The sequence below is a fragment of the Stegostoma tigrinum genome, chromosome 2 (assembly GCF_030684315.1).
Source record: "Stegostoma tigrinum isolate sSteTig4 chromosome 2, sSteTig4.hap1, whole genome shotgun sequence".
NCBI classification, from domain to species: domain Eukaryota; kingdom Metazoa; phylum Chordata; class Chondrichthyes; order Orectolobiformes; family Stegostomatidae; genus Stegostoma; species Stegostoma tigrinum.
The window spans coordinates 81705934-81723181 of NC_081355.1; the positions used below are offsets into that span (position 1 = coordinate 81705934).

At 38.9% G+C, this 17248-nt stretch overlaps 1 protein-coding gene across 7 annotated transcripts in view; it reads left to right on the top strand.

Moving 5' to 3' along the window:
• Positions 1-17248, top strand: part of ica1 (islet cell autoantigen 1) — a 122798-nt gene that overhangs the window by 83118 nt on the left and 22432 nt on the right. For 5 of the 7 annotated variants that reach the window (XM_048522380.2, XM_048522400.2, XM_048522362.2 and 2 more), the window contains 3 exons: positions 5754-5803; positions 7036-7116; positions 7221-7283. In XM_048522380.2, coding sequence (XP_048378337.1) covers positions 5754-5803; positions 7036-7116; positions 7221-7283 — 194 coding nt within the window. The remainder of the gene's footprint in view (positions 1-5753; positions 5804-7035; positions 7117-7220; positions 7284-17248) is intronic. The other 2 variants (XM_048522390.2, XM_048522418.2) reach the window with 2 other exon arrangements.

Below are 17248 nucleotides of genomic sequence, written 5' to 3' on the forward strand. Positions count from 1 at the left end.
AGAAAGTCACTCAAAGGAAATGATTGTGACCTTGTCAGTTGAATAATAAAGTCATGAATAAAGTGATATTTCTCTGGGGATTAGTGTGTCCAAAACGCATTGCTGGGGGAGAAAAAAAATTGAATCTTTCTTTGTTTCTTGTTGTGATTTTGCAAACAGTCACATGTAAACTTTCTTCTCTTTTCTACGCTTTATTGACAGCCTTGTGTGAAAATTTTTCAGTGATGAAGTCAATAAAATTGCAATAAATAAAACTTAGCATTTATCATGACAGGTTTCACTTTGAAATCAGACTTGTTCAGAATTGCCATCAGCTGGAATCATGACATAACAAAGTACCTTGTAGTTGTTTGAGAAAGCGAGAGAAGGTGTATTTAGTAGAGATTCCTGAATTAGCTGCAGTTGTAACAGTTTCTATACCTGACAAAGGAATTAAAAGGGAACATGAAAGTTGGGTATGTAGTGATGGCATTCAGTAAAACAATTGATGAGGATATATGAATTGAACTGTGTGTTTTGATACAGGGAGGTTTTAAGAATCAACAGATGAATGATCAGAACTTGAATGAGAGAAATTGATGGATTTCTTTTGCTGCTGGTTAGTTATACATGTGTTAAGATGTAGTGACAGGATGGTGTGAATGTGTTTGTGTATGTGTATTGAGCTTATAAATTGACTGACTGATGAGTGTAAAGGAAGAAAAACAAATGACCAAACAAACTGCTACTGTGGTTTCTAGTTTCAAACTTCTTAGCTATGGAAACCACCAGTGGTGTCAATTGCATGATCCTTCTTCAGATTGAGAGTTTGGAATATGACTGCATCAGTCCATTTTTTTTTCCAGATTTCAGTCTTCATGCACAAGCTTAACTTGCAGGAATAAGAGTAAGTTAATGTATTGCATATGAAGGCATTGTGAAGATGTGTGACACAGTCACACTCTGAGCAAAAGAGGCAACAAGAGGGGCAAACCATCGAATAAAAGTACATGAAAAATTTTAAGCATCAAAGGACTTAACAAAAATAACAATAGTAATTTAATAACTTTTGATGTAGGCCTAGGTTGTTGCACTTCAAAAAGATCATGGAGGATACTGGAACTGACATGCTCACCCAACTCTCTGTATGCATGCTGATTTATTTCTTGCAGACCATTACTGCTTTCTGAAGGATATAGGCCCTCACTTCTTCCCCAGCTTCCTTAATTAGCACCGCTACTACAGTGCCTGAAAATCCAGGTGGCTTGACCATTGTAGCACCCCTGCTACAATGCAATGTCCTTTGCATTCAGCACCATTGAAAACTGAAGTTTCCCTCTAAGAGATCTTAAGAAATAGCATGCCCTTCTCATTAGGGATCTGCTTACATACAACATGATTTTAGAGTAGCTGAGCAACTATGTTTTATTGGGCCAGGATCACTCACCTAGTCAGGCAGAGTGCATGCCTTCCATACCACTTGACCAGTAGACATTTCAGATTAGAATCATTACCATAATGCTAAGAGCATGTGCACTTGTTTTAACAAATTTATTTCAAGTGCTTGCCTATGTCCCGATGCAAGAAATCAAGCCCATTAAGCAAGATTTGTTTAACAGAAACATGTGTGTCTAACATTTGACTGGATGGACATTGGTGTTTTTTGCAGTGTATGTCAACAGAAATCAAATGCAGACTGCTACACTGCAGCACAAATCACCTCATGCTGTTATCTCTGATGTGAATCCCATGGTTTTTGGTGTTTCACTTTGCACAACATTATGGCCACAGCTTGTCATTTGTCTGTTTCAACAGGCTTTTGATAAGTAGGATATCTTGTGTAGATAGATAGAAAGATGCCAATTTTTTTTTAAACCAGCAACAGATCTTAAATTCATACTGATGAAACAAAAACATTGAACAATCAGGTATGAGAATGCCTACTTGGTTGTCATTTGTTGTGACAGGAAGGATCACATTAATGCTTTAGTCAACTGTTTTACATTGCTATAATTTGATTTCTTCATTTTATTTATATTAATAATTGCAAAATGGTTTAGTGTTACAACTTTACTAGAAAAATGCTTGTAAAATTACCATTGTTGAATCTCAGTTTGCATATTTTATATGAAATTATTCTGCATACTGTCTTTCTGAGAGCCTTCTGTTTCTTTTAATGCTCTTGCAATGAGAATAGTTACCTCCAGCTTGGATCAAGACAGAGTTACCTGCTACAATTTAAAATTTAGCTTGAATAAATTCCCCCAGCACAGATACACGCATTGCAAATTATTTGAATAATTTATTTCCAGTGAAAATTCAGATGGCATTATTTATGAGGTAGGAATGATGCATTTTGCGTTTGCAAGAATGTTTTGTGAAGTATTTTGAAAATGTTTGGTAGAAGTTTGATTAAAATGTCTTTACCTAGGTTCTGTAACTCCCCACATTCTTTACCACTATACAACACATTGCAGTATCATTGGAACATTTGTTTGGAAAATGTCTAAACTATAATTCTATTTTCCGTAATTGATGGAATTAACTGTGCCTTAACTTGATTAAATGCACCCTACTTTCTATACTTATCAGTGTGTCAACCCATTTTGTACCTTCACTCACTAACCCAACCACTTTGCAAATTAGTTTAAACGCCTGCCAACTTAAAAAGCTTCCTCACAAAGATATTGGTCCCTGCAACACTGATACTCAGTAGCAGCAGTGCGTGTTACTCGCAAGATGGGCTGCAGAAATTCACCAAAGCTCCTTTTCAGCTTTACCAGAACATTCTGCTTTGTGCTGACCTCTACCCTCACCTTTAACCCCAATTCTCTTGAAGTTCTAACAAGCTACTGTCTTCCATTGTGAAGACTAATGCAAAAATTCCTGTCTGGTTCCCCCACCATTTTTGGTTCCCCATTACTACTTGTCCAGGCTCATTTTCCAGTGGTCCAATATCCACTTTTATCTTTTTCTTACCTTTTATGTACCTGCAAAAACTCTTAATCTTGTAAATTACTGGATAGCTTACCCTACTTTATTCTCTCTCCTTTATTGCTTTTTTAGTTGTCTTTTTTTTAAAGGTTTTCTAATCGTCTGGCTTCCTACTAATCTTCGCCATATTACATGCTTTTTTTTTTGCTTCTATGCTGTCCCTGATTTCCTTCATCAGCCATGGTTGGCTCATCCTCCCCATAGCTTGCTGCTGCTTCCTTGGGATGAATTTCTGTTGTGCCTTCCAAATTACTCCCAGAAACTCCTACCATTGCTGCTTCACCATCCAAACAGCTTTGGTAGTTCCTCCCTTTATGTCTTTTATAGTTATCTTTACTAATTGTAATAGTTACATTTCATTCATGCTTCTCTGTCTCAAACTGCGGGATGCAATGTGCCATATTGTGATCACTGCCCCAGAGGAGTTCCTTCACCTTAAGCTCTGATATCAAGTCTACCTTAATACACATCCCAAATCCAGAATTGCCTGTTCCCTTGTGGGCTTTACCACAAGCTCAGAAAACCATCATGTAGACAATCCGTGAATTCCTTTAAGAAGAAAACAGCGTGGAGTGTCCTGACCCGAAACATCAGCTTTCCTGCTCCTCTGATGCTGCCTGGCTTGCTGTGTTCCTCCAGCTCCACATTGTGTTATCTCTGACTCCAGCATCGACCGTTCTTACTATCTCCATGAATTCCTTTTCTTGGGATCGACTTCCAACCTAATTTTCCTGGTCCACTTGCAAATTGATGTCCCCAGATATTAATTATAATAGTGCCTTTCTTGCACGCCTTTTCTATTTCCTGATTTATTTTCTGCCCACATCCTGACTACTGCTAAGAGGCCTGTACGTAATTTCCATCGGAGTCATTTTCCCTTTACTGCTCCTCGACTCTGCCCACACAGATTCAGTGCTTTCCAACTCCTATGTTGCTTCTTGCTATCAACTTCAGTTTAATTTCTTGCTAACAGTGCAACCCTAACCAACCCTTAATAACAAGTCACAATTGATTACAATTACTAAGATGACACACTTTCAGTGTTTCACATTTTAGCTCCCTCATCAAGTCTCCTCATTCATTACACACCAAATCCAGGGTCCAATCACACACTGACCTATAATTAGACCCCTTTCTCTTTTTGTTTTTGAAACCTTTTTTTGTTTGAAGCTTCTAAAGTTGACTTATAAACTACGAGTTAAGGTATCTGATGGTTGAGCTGTTTTATCAAGCCATGAAATGACATGGTATTTACACTATTATTGTGATCATTTAAAAATCGGGTTTGTCCCTAAATCTTTTTTGGGAGGAAATACACTTATGCTATTTTGTTTATAGTTATAACTATAGATTGTAAAGCATGCTCCAGTATGAGACCTATTTGTGGGAATGTAAAACTTCTGTGATTTATTGGTTCCCTTGTGAAAGTTCTAAGTGCATTACAAATGTATTTGAAAATCATAGTCGGAGCCATCTCTCAGTTTTGATTTGATGTATTTAATTTCTAATTTTTAAATGCTTTATTTGTTGACACATAACTGTAGTGGTGACCTCCATAGCCTCAGGTTTTGGCATTATTGACAGTGATTCCACGAAGGTCTTGTGTAAAGGCTTCATATATGTATTATTTCATGTAGCTGTCTGGTCGCCTTGAAATTTATTAGAAAACCGCTGACCAAGAGAACTGCTAAAATAGTAATGAGGTTACCTGTTACTGTCTTCTGCAAGCATACTCTTGCTGGTCAATATATACATTAGGATTCCCATAGGTAGCACAAAATGTAAGATTGACCTTATTGCCGACCTCCAAACAAGGTATGAGCCATTTGCTCATTGTGCAAGGTTGATGCTAAAATAGGGCAAAAAGCCATTGTACAGGACAATAGCAACCCTGAGCAGACAATTTCTTGCTGTATAACATACAAAAAATATGATGGCCTTGGCCCCACTCATTATTGGTTTTGACAATTCCAGGTAGAACACTGATTAGAGCAAAGTATCCTAAAAATTTGAGCCACAGGTGAAACCGTTTTTTTTAATGCTGCACCTATTCAATAGCAACATCTGTAGTGTTTATCAATAACAGGATGCTTTTGAGAAGCCTGAGATGTTGTGCCTATCTCGCAACTTAATAATTTAGTTTGAATTTCAGTTCCACCGTGACACTCGGGTTTGTGGGCCATACATCACAAAGACTGGCAGATTAGAGAACCTTTTGCTGTTTTCTTGCAAGACCTGCAACACTGTCCCAAATGAGATGTGACTGTGAAACTGGACAGCATTTACAATATAGCCATCAGTGTGCAAAGGATTATGCTAAAAGAACATGCCCATGCATGGCACTTAATTCATTTTAACAAAACAGACGAAAGCTGGTCTGTGTTCATTTGCTAGAGCAATGCCTTGACCAATTTATAGCCAACCTGCTTGGTTTAAAATTTAAATAAAGCTTAACAGTTCCTCTCAGTCATCATTAACTGGTGCCTTGTCCATGGCAAAGCCTCCATTGATTGAAATCTACTTGATAACCAAATCAGCGCTCTCCCTTAAGTAATATGAATGTGTTTTCTCTTCACTTTGTATTTCTTGTGAATTGAGCTGATAAGCACAAGCCAAATATCTTTGATAAAATGTGCCCTTTTTCAGAAATTGTATGTGTTTTTAAAGGATGTGGGGTTTGAGGTCTGTTGTATTGAAATCTTGGGAGCAAGATAGCCATAACACTTAATATTTGTATTATCTTAAGCTTGAAATCATTGTACTTTCTTTGCTTTTTGTAGACTTATCTCATTAGAAGAAGAAAAGGAGGACAAAGAATCTAACAATTCAGGTATGATTAAATAATCTTGAACAGTCCACCCCAGGAGTCAAGTTTTGGCTCCAATGTGGTGATGGTGGCACAGTTTTGCCATGAGCCAATGGCTACTACCTTTGATGAGATTATTAGCATAGGCGCAGCAATCATTGCCAGAAGTATGCAAAATAAACAGATTGGAATGTTAATCAGCATTGTAATGTTGATTCACCATCTTTGGCATCAGTATTCTGGCTAACACTCTTTCTTAATCTTACACAGTTGAACATTTGAACTACCTGACAAGCACTGACTTAAAGGGAACATGAACTAATTTGATGTTAGTTGCTAAGTGATTTCTGCTGCCTTTATTTCACGTCAGTGGCTGTCGGCATCACTGGCTAGGTCAACATTTGTCTTTAAACCAAATGATTTGCTGGGCATTTTCAGAGGACAGTTAAGAGTCAACCACACTGCTGCCAGTGCAGACATGTTTGCTGATTTCTCGAGTTGCTTAAAATTGTTGGAGTACAAGAAGTAGAGTGGATTGCTATGAAGGACTTAGGTGTGAGTTGGAGGATATACAGAAAACACTTGCAGCAAATTCAGGGAGATCACCTGCAAGTTTCACAACAAGCCACTATTCACACTTGGAATTATATTGCCATTCCTTCATTGACACTGTTCCAAAATCCTGGAACCACCTCCTGAATAACGTCGTGTATACCTACAACACTGGACTGCAACAGTTCAAGAAAGCAGCTCACCATCACCTTAAGGGCAATTAGAAATGGGAGCAACAACTGCTAGCCTGGCCTTATGGTTTCATATCGTGAATAAACAAAAATTCCAATTTCAGCAACAATCATGTCCAAGTTTAATGGCTTCATGTTGTGTTTTTGTATCAGAGACGAAAGTCCTTACAATCAGTTTTGAAGTAACTTCAATATTGCTGATTCTCGAACACTTTGGCTTGGCTAATAACCTGAATAGTTTAAGCCATAGTCTAAAGTAGTACCTTGTTGTGCTGTAATTCACAGAACTGCAGCGTTTCTTGATTGACCATTGTTATTCATGTAGACCTGGAAACCATGATTGCATTTTTAAAAAGACAATTCTATTTTTCCCTGCCAAGAGCCCTATGAATTGATTTCTGTTTTCTTCCAAACTTTTTACTCAGCCCTGCCTTCAGCATTTAGGGAATCATGTACTTTTCTCTAAATTTAATTATTTTTTATAAGTCTGATTTTGCACTTGGATATTTCTAGATACTCCTCTTTCCATTGTAATGGAAAAAGATGCCTTTTCATCTTTAGAGCCAATGTCTTCAAGCAATCAACATAAATCAGGTAGATTCAATATTTATCAAAATGCCCATAAGGCACTTATTTCTTTTATTTTTAGGGCATCTTTGGAAAAAAAGAGCTAACAACATTTTAAAACTTTTCCTCAGTAGTGTCTATAGACGATTTGTTAGATTTGAAAAAGGAAGAAAAAGAATCTCTATCTCTTAGTGGTAAGTGCAAAGAAAGCAGAAGGTAGTTAGCCAAATTAATTTACTTGAAAATCAGCTGATCATTGATCAAATCAAAATAATGTGATCATTTGCAAAATTCCTTAATATAATTACAGAATGCTGTCTATATATGGTTCTCAATTTGAGTCAGTCCGTGATTCACAGTGCTGAAATTTACTGGCCATTTGCTTTTTATCATTGAAATATTCTTCTGATTTTGTTTTTCCATGGTTTAATATCAAAATGCTTTGAAATACTCATTTTGATTACATTTCACAATGACTTATGCAAAAATATTGATTTAGTATTGGTTTGTGCCAATATTTGACTTTAACTTTGAGAAATTTGAAGAAAAGAAATTAGTTTAGCAAAAGTTACAGAGAAGTTTCCTCTGCATGACCAAACAAAAAATTAGGGATCTATTTTTTCAATTGTGAATATTTGGTCTACTACTCCCTATCATGTTTAAATCGCTTCCTGTTCTTGTTTGCATGCTGCAAGGGATGTGCTGCCACATAAGAGGATTGTAGCCCAGATTTTGCATTTGCATTGCTGGTGAAATTACCACCATTTGCCATAATTATGCTGTGAACATAAAAGCATTAAATATTAAGATTTTGAAGCTGAAAATAGTTTTTGCCAACATTCAGTAAAGACTTGGCAGATTTTCTACCTCATTTACATTTTGCACTTGACCAAAATTCCTAGATTCCCTTAAGATCCAAACAATTACTTATCAGCAGTTTGAATATTTTTAATAGTTAAGCATTCACAATCCTACATACTGGAAAATTGTAAAAGTTCATAATCCTTTGAGTGAAGAAATGCACACATCTTCATTTAAATGACAGCGCTCTCTTTCTGATACTAGTACCCCATTTTATAAGTTCCCAAGCTATTGAAACCTGCCTCCCCTTGTCCACTTTGATAAGCCCCTCAATTCTATATGTTCCAATTGTGCACCCCTCTTTGGTGGCATTGCAGGCGTGTCCTGGCATGGTGGTCTCAACTTGCCACAGCAGTCACCTTGGCCTGTGGGGTGGTCTCAGTTTGGCATGGAAGTCGTCTTCAGTGGCGGCTTCCGGGTATTCCAGCATTCCTCATTTTAATAAACTTTCCCTGAAGTGAAATTTATTGGAGATGAACTTCACCTTCATTTTTACTTCTTTTCTTGTCAATGAGTAATGTCATTATTAGAGGCGCGATGGTATGGCAAATTATAAAATTTTTCACTGTATTTTTGTGAAAATACATATGACAATAAATTGCTATTTCTTATTATGTTCTTCTAAAGTCATTCCTTGTAGGAGCAACCCCTCAACTCTGGGAATAAACGTAGTAAACTTTTTTGTTGAAGGCATTCTGACTTTTGTCAGTTTTTAATTCCCTCCCCCACAGTGAGTTTAGTGACTCTGGGCATTTAATCAAGCAAGAGAATGACACATTCCTGCTTCCACTCCAATTAAAGTGGTGGTGGGAAGGCCTTCCCGTTTTGCTGACAATTAAAGTCCTTAAGTATACAACTTAAATGTGTGCCGTACACACAACAAGGAAAATGAATTTGTGGCGCAGATTAAATTTGACTCTACGACGAGACCAATGTTGTGGGCATTACTGAGACATGGTTACAAGGGGATTAGAATTGGAAACAAATATCCAAGGAAATGTGTCCTATCGAAACAACAGGCTGACGGGCAGAGATGGCACAGCTGCCTTGTCAGTAAGAAGTGAAATTAAGTTGGTAGGGATGAAGGGCATAAAATTTGTGATTTAAAGTTGAGGAACTATAAAGGAGAAAGGACCATATTCGGAGTTATATGCAGGCTGCCTGGTAATAGGACGTGGGGCAGAAAAAAAATCTGGAGATAAGAAAGGCAGGTAAGGAAAGCACTATTACAGTAATCCTGGGGGGCTTCAATATGCAGAGGGACTGGAATAGCAGGTTGGTAGTGGACCCCAAGAAAAGGAATTTGTGGAATGTCTACAAGATGTTTTTTAGAGCAACTTGTGGGAGAGCCCACTACAAAACAGGGAATTCTAGATTGGGTGAATTTAATGAGGCAAACCTGATTGAGAGAGCTTTAGCTGGAGGCACTCCTAAGGGGTACTGACCATAATATGACAAATTTCACCCTGCAGTTTGAGAGGGAGAAGCTGGAATCAGATATGATTGTAGTTAACTTTCCTCGATGTAATACCAAGACATAATGGAGGAATTGGCCAGAGATGTTTGGAAGGGAATCCACCAGGGAAGCTGGTGGAGCAGCAATTGCACAAGCTTCTGGGAATAATTCTGGAGACAGAGCAAAAATTCATCCCAAGGAAGAAGAATCATACTAATGGGGAGGATGATGCAACCGTGGCTGACAGGAGAAGTCAAGGATAGCATAAAAGGAAAAGGAAAAGCATAGAATGTGGTGGGGTGCAGATTTGTGAGAAACCAGAGGATAGGGAACTCTTTAACTGAATCAGCAGCGGACAAAAGAGAAGATGAAGTATGAGAGTGAGCTAGCTAGTAATGTAAAACAAAATTGCAAGAGTTTTTTCAGATATACAGAAAGTAAGAACAAAACAGAAGAGGACATTGGACAGTTGGGAAATGAGGCCAGATAAGTCGTAATGGGGAACAAATAAATGATGGAGGAACTGGAAAGGATGAACGGCCAAGATATTTTCCCCAGGGTTCGGGGAGTCCAAAACTAGAAGGCATAGGTTTAAGGTGAGAGGAGAAAGATTTAAAAGGAACCTAAGGGACGACTTTTTCATGCAGAGGGTATTGTGTGTATGGCACAGGCTACCAGAGGAAGTTGTGGAGGATGATACAATTACAACATTTAAAAGGCATTTGGAAGCATATACGACAAGGAAGGGTTTAGAGTGATATGCGCCAATTGCTGGCAAATGGGACTAGATTAAGTTAGAATATCTGGACAGCATGGACAAATTGGACCGAAGGGTCTGTTTCCATGGTTGTTCATCTTTATGACTTCGTAACTGCATATTACTTTGCCTCAGTCTTTATGGTGTAAGAGAAAGCATTTCAGGACTAAAGACAGTCGGGGCAGAGGTAAACACTAAAGCATTCATTTCAAGAGAGCTAGAATAGAAGAGCAAAGAAGTACTGTTGAGGTTGTATAAGATACTAGTCAGACAGCATTGGAATGTTGTGATCAGTTTTGCGCACCATATCTAAGGAATGATGTGCTGGCATTGGAGGATTCCAAAGGATTTGTACCAGAATGGTTACATGGATGGAATGTTTGCCATATGAGGAATGGTTGAGGTCTCTGAGTCTATACTTGATGGAGTTTAGAAGGATGGGGGGAATTACATTGAAACTTCCAGAATACCAAGAGGGCTGAATTGGATGGGCATGGAGAAGATACTTCCGCTAGTAGGTGAGACTAGGACCCGAGAGCACATCCTAAGAGTGAAGAGACGACTCTTTTAGAACTGAGGTGAGGAGGCATTTCTTCAGCCAGAGAGTGGTGAATCTCTGGAACTCATTGCTGCCGTAGGCTGTAGAGACCAAACAATTGACCAAAGACCAAAGTAGCTAAGTTGTTGATTAGTAAGGGGATCAAGAGTTATAGGGAGAAATTGGCAGAATGGACTTGAGAAGCCTATCAGCCATGAGTAAGTAAAGGAACAGACTCAGTTTCTGCTCCAGTATCTTATGGTCTATGCCCCTACCACTGTTTGATATCCCAGATATGGGAGGGGTTTCACCATTATTGAAACATCACTAGGAGCTCTGCACAAGTTTGCTTGTTGGCTTCTTAGGGTGATCCCTTATTCAAATGCACTTGGTGTTTGAGGGACCTGGAAGTGGAGCTCCCGTAAGAGTCACCCTACCCTTCCTGCCAAGCTGCCTCCTCCATTTCTTCCTGTAATCCCATTCTGTGACCCTTCAAACTCACTACCCGTGTCCAACAATCCATGGATAATACTAAGCCCAAGATGGGTGTCACACTGGCAGCAACCACTACCTTCTCAACCATGCTGTCCTGCAGTAGAATTGCTGGCATTTGATTCGCTACCCCAATAAAGCAGGATCCCTACCTTGCTGTCCAGTTATGTGCCTCAGTGTCACTTCATATCATGGGTCTTTCCTGAAGTGAAGTGGAGCTGAAGTGGTTCTCCAACCAATGGATGAAACCCCCATTGCCTGCATTAAATAGTGCCCCAAAACTGTAAACAGAAACCTCTAGCTATGGCCTTGCCAAGGACCAATACAATGCTTAATTTTATACTCCTATCCATTTACAGTAATGACTAACTACCATTTGCTTTTCCAATAACATGCAGGTTCTGCATGCAACCTTATATTTGTTTGAGGGTACGCTGATCCTTTTGAACATCAACATTCCAGACTCTCAACATTTAAAATAAATTCTGCTGTTCTATTTTTTACCATCAAATTGGATGTCTTCAAATTTCATGTTCTTGCTCGTTCAGTTAACCTATCAAAATTATTTTGCAGCTTTTTTATGTTCTCACAACTTAGTATCCTGCCTAGATTTGTATTATGAACAAACATTGATATGTTGCACACAGACCCATCATCTAAGTCACTGAGAAAATTCTGATAAAATGCACATGAAGTGAAGTACAAAAGCTAGAAGTTGCTGTTTGCGAATCTCAGCATCTCCTCAGAGTATACTGTTGAAGTTCACATGGACAGCAGTTCACACACCACCCTACCAACCTCCGGATACAACGCATTATCCTCCGACACTTCCGTCATTTACAATCCGACCCCACCACCCAAGACATTTTTCCATCCCCTCCCCTGTCAGCTTTCCGGAGAGACCACTCTCTCCGTGACTCCCTTGTTCGCTCCACACTGCCCTCCAACCCCACCACACCCGGCACCTTCCCCTGCAACCGCAGGAAATGCTACACTTGTCCCCACACCTCCTCCCTCACCCCCATCCCAGGCCCCAAGATGACATTCCACATTAAGCAGAGGTTCACCTGCACATCTGCCAATGCGGTATACTGCATCCACTGTACCCGGTGCGGCTTCCTCTACATTGGGGAAACCAAGCGGAGGCTTGGGGACCGCTTTGCAGAACACCTCCGCTCAGTCCGCAACAAACAACTGCACCTCCCAGTCGCAAACCATTTCCACTCCCCCTCCCATTCTCTAGATGACATGTCCATCATGGGCCTCCTGCAGTGCCACAATGATGCCACCCGAAGGTTGCAGGAACAGCAACTCATATTCCGCCTGGGAACCCTGCAGCCATATGGTATCAATGTGGACTTCACCAGTTTCAAAATCTCCCCTTCTCCTACTGCATCCCTAAACCAGCCCAGTTCGTCCCCTCCCCCCACTGCACCACACAAAGAGCCCAGCTCTTCCCCCCCCCCCACCCACTGCATCCTAAAACCAGTCCAACCTGTCTCTGCCTCCCTAACCGGTTCTTCCTCTCACCCATCCCTTCCTCCCACCCCAAGCCGCACCCCCAGCTACCTACTAACCTCATCCCACCTCCTTGACCTGTCCGTCTTCCCTGGACTGACCTATCCCCTCCCTACCTCCCCACCTACACTCTCTCCACCTATCTTCTTTACTCTCCATCTTCGGTCCGCCTCCCCCTCTCTCCCTATTTATTCCAGTTCCCTCCCCCCATCCCCCTCTCTGATGAAGGGTCTAGGCCCGAAACGTCAGCTTTTGTGCTCCTGAGATGCTGCTTGGCCTGCTGTGTTCATCCAGCCTCACATTTTATTATCTTGGAATTCTCCAGCATCTGCAGTTCCCATTATCTCTGATTTTGAGCTTTTGTTGTCAAACTCCCTGAAAAAAATTACATCTTGTTAATGAGGGATAACTTAAAGTATAACTTAGTTCAAAGTTTTAAAACTTCATTAGCAATATCTTTAACCCTGGAAAACTAATTTTGTCAATTTATTCCATTATAAAACAGTCCCTAATATAAAACAAAATTTGCGACTTTAGCTTCTGAAGTATATCTTCACTTCACTCTGTAAAATATATACAATGTGATCAAATAATTCATGCATTTTACTTCCTGATTTGCTGCATTTGAAAATTCTTCCACATATGTAATTGCTTACCCAGCTTGCTGTTGTTCCAATTTTAGTTGGCAAGGTGCAATCCATGTCCTTGAGATCTGTATACCTTTTGTAGGTGGCTTTCTTTGATGTCATTGCTTTCAGCAAGCGACCACAATAGATTTAGAAAGCTCTTCCACTATTCACAAGAGTAATTTTAACAAACTCCAAGGTTGGAGTATAAAAACGCAGATGAGCTATTAGATCAGTTTGCTCACGTTTACAGTGATGTCAAAGCCTGTAAATCAGCATGAGGCAGAAAAAAATGTTTTTGCGTCCTGATATCTTTATTCATCAATGGACAAGATAGTGGGATAAAACATAAAACAAATCAAAAGGTATGAGGTTCAACCTTTATTGTGGAGTGTTAATTGAACTACATTTAGCCTCAATTTCTCCTGATTCAGCTCAGTATAAAAAAGAAATTAGTAGCGTACTCTTGAGTTCCAATCAGAAAATGTTGCTGGAATCATACTTACAAAATTGAGCTCAAATGCAACACTCTTAACAATAAAAAATGTCCCTAACCTCACGACCAATTTCACGCATGAGCATTTTTTCCTATTTATTATTTTAAATAAGAACTATGGCAGTCATCACCTTTTAGAAGACAATAGGTAAAATTAAAGACAGACATGGTAATTTTAATATTTTTATCAGTTGACAACTTTTAATTAGATTTAAGGTAATGTCAGTTATGAATTTGAGTTGTGAACCAAATTATTGGTTTATGAACAATATTTGTAATACATTTGTTCTTGAGAGCTTGATGGTGATTGATCGGAAGAGCAATGTTTAGAGTCTGTTTCGCTGAGACTAAAATAGCAAGAGGAAGCCAACATCGGTTGGAGTTAACCAATTGAGCACTAAAACTGTGGAGAGCAAATTTCTAGTGTGTGTATGGTTAGTTTCTAAAGCAGTAAGTTGTGGAGCCAACTAGAGGTCAAGCTAATTGAGTATTCTGTAATGAAAAGAATTAATAGAAACTTTGTTGAAAAAGAACCTTTAAGAATGGATGGCCACAACATAACAACTGAATTTTACATTTGTTTGAAAGGTGAGGTAGTTTTTTCTGAGGCAAAGATGTTAAATTTGATAAAGGGCAATTATGAAGGCACGAGGCACAAACTGCGAAAATGTATTAAATAGTAATGGCTATACATAGGCAATAGTCATTAAAGAATTATTGCATGACTTACATTTGATTATTGATTACTACATTCCTTTAAGGTGGAAAAACATTTTTAAAAATTCAGTTGTGGCTAGCAGAGCAAGGTCAAGATTGTATAACATTTAAAAAATGCCTCTAAAGTTGCCAGATATAGCAGGATTGGGAGTACATATAAAGGAGGATCAAGAAACTAATCAGGGAATGGACCATAGAAATGAATGCAGTCTTGCAAAACAAACATAAAAATGGACTATCAAAACTTCTACAACAAAGAAGGGAACATATTGACTAAAATGAATGAGAGTCCATTACAAGCAGAGTCAGGAGAAATTACAATAGGGACAGAGAAATGGCAGAAAAGTTAAATGACTACTTTGTGACTGTTTTCATTGAGGAAAATTCCATCTCCAGAATTGGATATCCAAGAGGCGTTGAAAGAAATTAACATTATTTTCTTCAGTATAACCTTCTTACTAATGAGACTAAAAGTTGATAAATCCTTTGGATATTATGGTCTACGTCCAACATGTTGATGGGAGTGGCTTTAAAATAATTGATGCATTGGTGATTATCTTTCAAAATTCTGTAGGTTCTGGAATGATTCCTATGGATTAGATGTTGTATATCACCCGTTGTGAAAGAAGAAAGCATGAGAGAAAATGGGGAACTACCAATTTATTAGTCTTGCATCACTTGTAGGGAAAATGCTAGGGATCTGCTATAAAAATGGGTTAAATAGGCACCTGGTTATGGAGTTATAGAAATGTACAGCAGGAAAACTGACCCTTCAGTCCAATTCGTTCACGCTGACCAGATATTCTAAATTAACTTAGTCCCATTTACTAGCATTTGGCCCATATCACTCTAAACCCTTCCTATTCATGTACCCATCCAGATGCCTTTTTAAATATTGTGATTGTACCAGCCTCCACCACCTCAAGTGGCAGCTCATTCCAAACTGTGCCATCTCTGTGTGAAAAGGTTTCTCCTTGGGTCCCTTTTTGAATCATTCTTCTCTCACCTTGAACCTTTGCCCTTTATTTGGGGAAAAGACCATGGCTATTCACCTGATCGAAGACCCTGATAATTTTATAAACCTCTGTAAGGTCACATGTTAGCTTCCAACACCCCAGGGAAAATAGTCTCCACCTATTTAGCCTCTCCCTAAAGCTCAAACTCTCCAACCCTGGCATCATCCTTGTAATAATGATTTCATTGGAGATAGGATAGATTATTGAATGAAAAACTGTTGGATGAAGTTATTTGAGTGTTTTTATTTTTGAAGGCATTACTCACAAAGTTGATAAAGAAGTGTCAGTGGACATAATATACATAGATGTTCAGAAGAGTTTTGATAAAGACCCCATAGGAAGCTGGTTAATAAAATTAAAACACATGAGATAGGAGGTAATGTACTGGAATGGTGATTGGTTAACAGACAGAAAGTACGAGTGTGGGAATAAATGGATCATTCCCAAATTGACAGGCCGTGACTAGTGGAGTACCACAAGGCTCAGTACTTGGACCCAGTTGTTCACAGCGTATAATCAATGATCTCCACCCATCCTAGCAGTCCATTGTTCTGCTTGCTTGTGGGACAGTGTTGAAACTGAAATTCTATATCCATCAACTGTAAGATCAGTGAAGACTTATTGGTGTTACAGCAGTAGACTGCTTGCTTTACAAAAGACCAGTCAAACTATCCCTCTGTGCTGACTGCATTTGTGTCTGCTGTATACCTCTCTGGGCTCTGGGCTCCTCTCTCTTGCTGCCTTAACTGGCCAGCACTAGTCCAAAACCCAGCATAGTTAAAGTAGAAATTTAATCCATTAATTGTGGATTACGGTCAGATTTTATTTTTACAAGTTTATCTGCTCCTGTCCTGCACTCCCCAACACTTTCTCATCCATCAAAGAGAGCTAGCATTTTCTCACATGCTTGAAGCCAGAAAGTTGTGGATCTGAGACACTTTGTCACTTCACCACATAAATTAAAACTCAGTGCATTAGTGAAAGCATGCTACATTGTCAGCAGTAATATCTTTCAGATAAATCAATTATATAAGACCCTATATCTCTAGTTAGGAAGGTATAGAATATATATTTTGGGATTATTCAAAGAAGAGAAGGACCAGCTGTACCAAAACCAATTAATTGCCCTTTATTTCATTTACCATTTATTGGGTTGTGCTGTGTGATTGCCTTTCAAATCAGGAAATGTACTGTACCCCAAACATGAATACCTTTGAAAAGAAAATAGAGAATTTTCATGGTCTCGTTGAATTTTCTGCTCTAATTTCATATTTCCAAGATTTGCACTTAGCTTCATTTTACTTAGTACAATTTTTCAGGTAAATATTGGTGAGTGTTCTATGTCAAATTGCACGTGCAAACCCCTTGCATAAACTTCAAACTCTTTCAGAAGTGACCATGCATGTTTTGTCTTTCATAACTGATTAGAGTACAATAAAAATGCTATAAGGTTAATGTTATGCTTCCAAGTTCATATCTCGTAATCCTCCTTAAACATGTCATATTTCACATTTGTTCCCAGGCACAATGTACACAACATTAACGCCAGCTGCTATTTCCTGTCAGGGATTCTGCACTGGCAAAACATACTCTAAATTGTCAAATAAACTATTAAGAGTAAATTCCCCAGAGGCTAACAAAACAGAACCTTTAAATCTGGTCTAAAGCCTAATTAGGGTTTG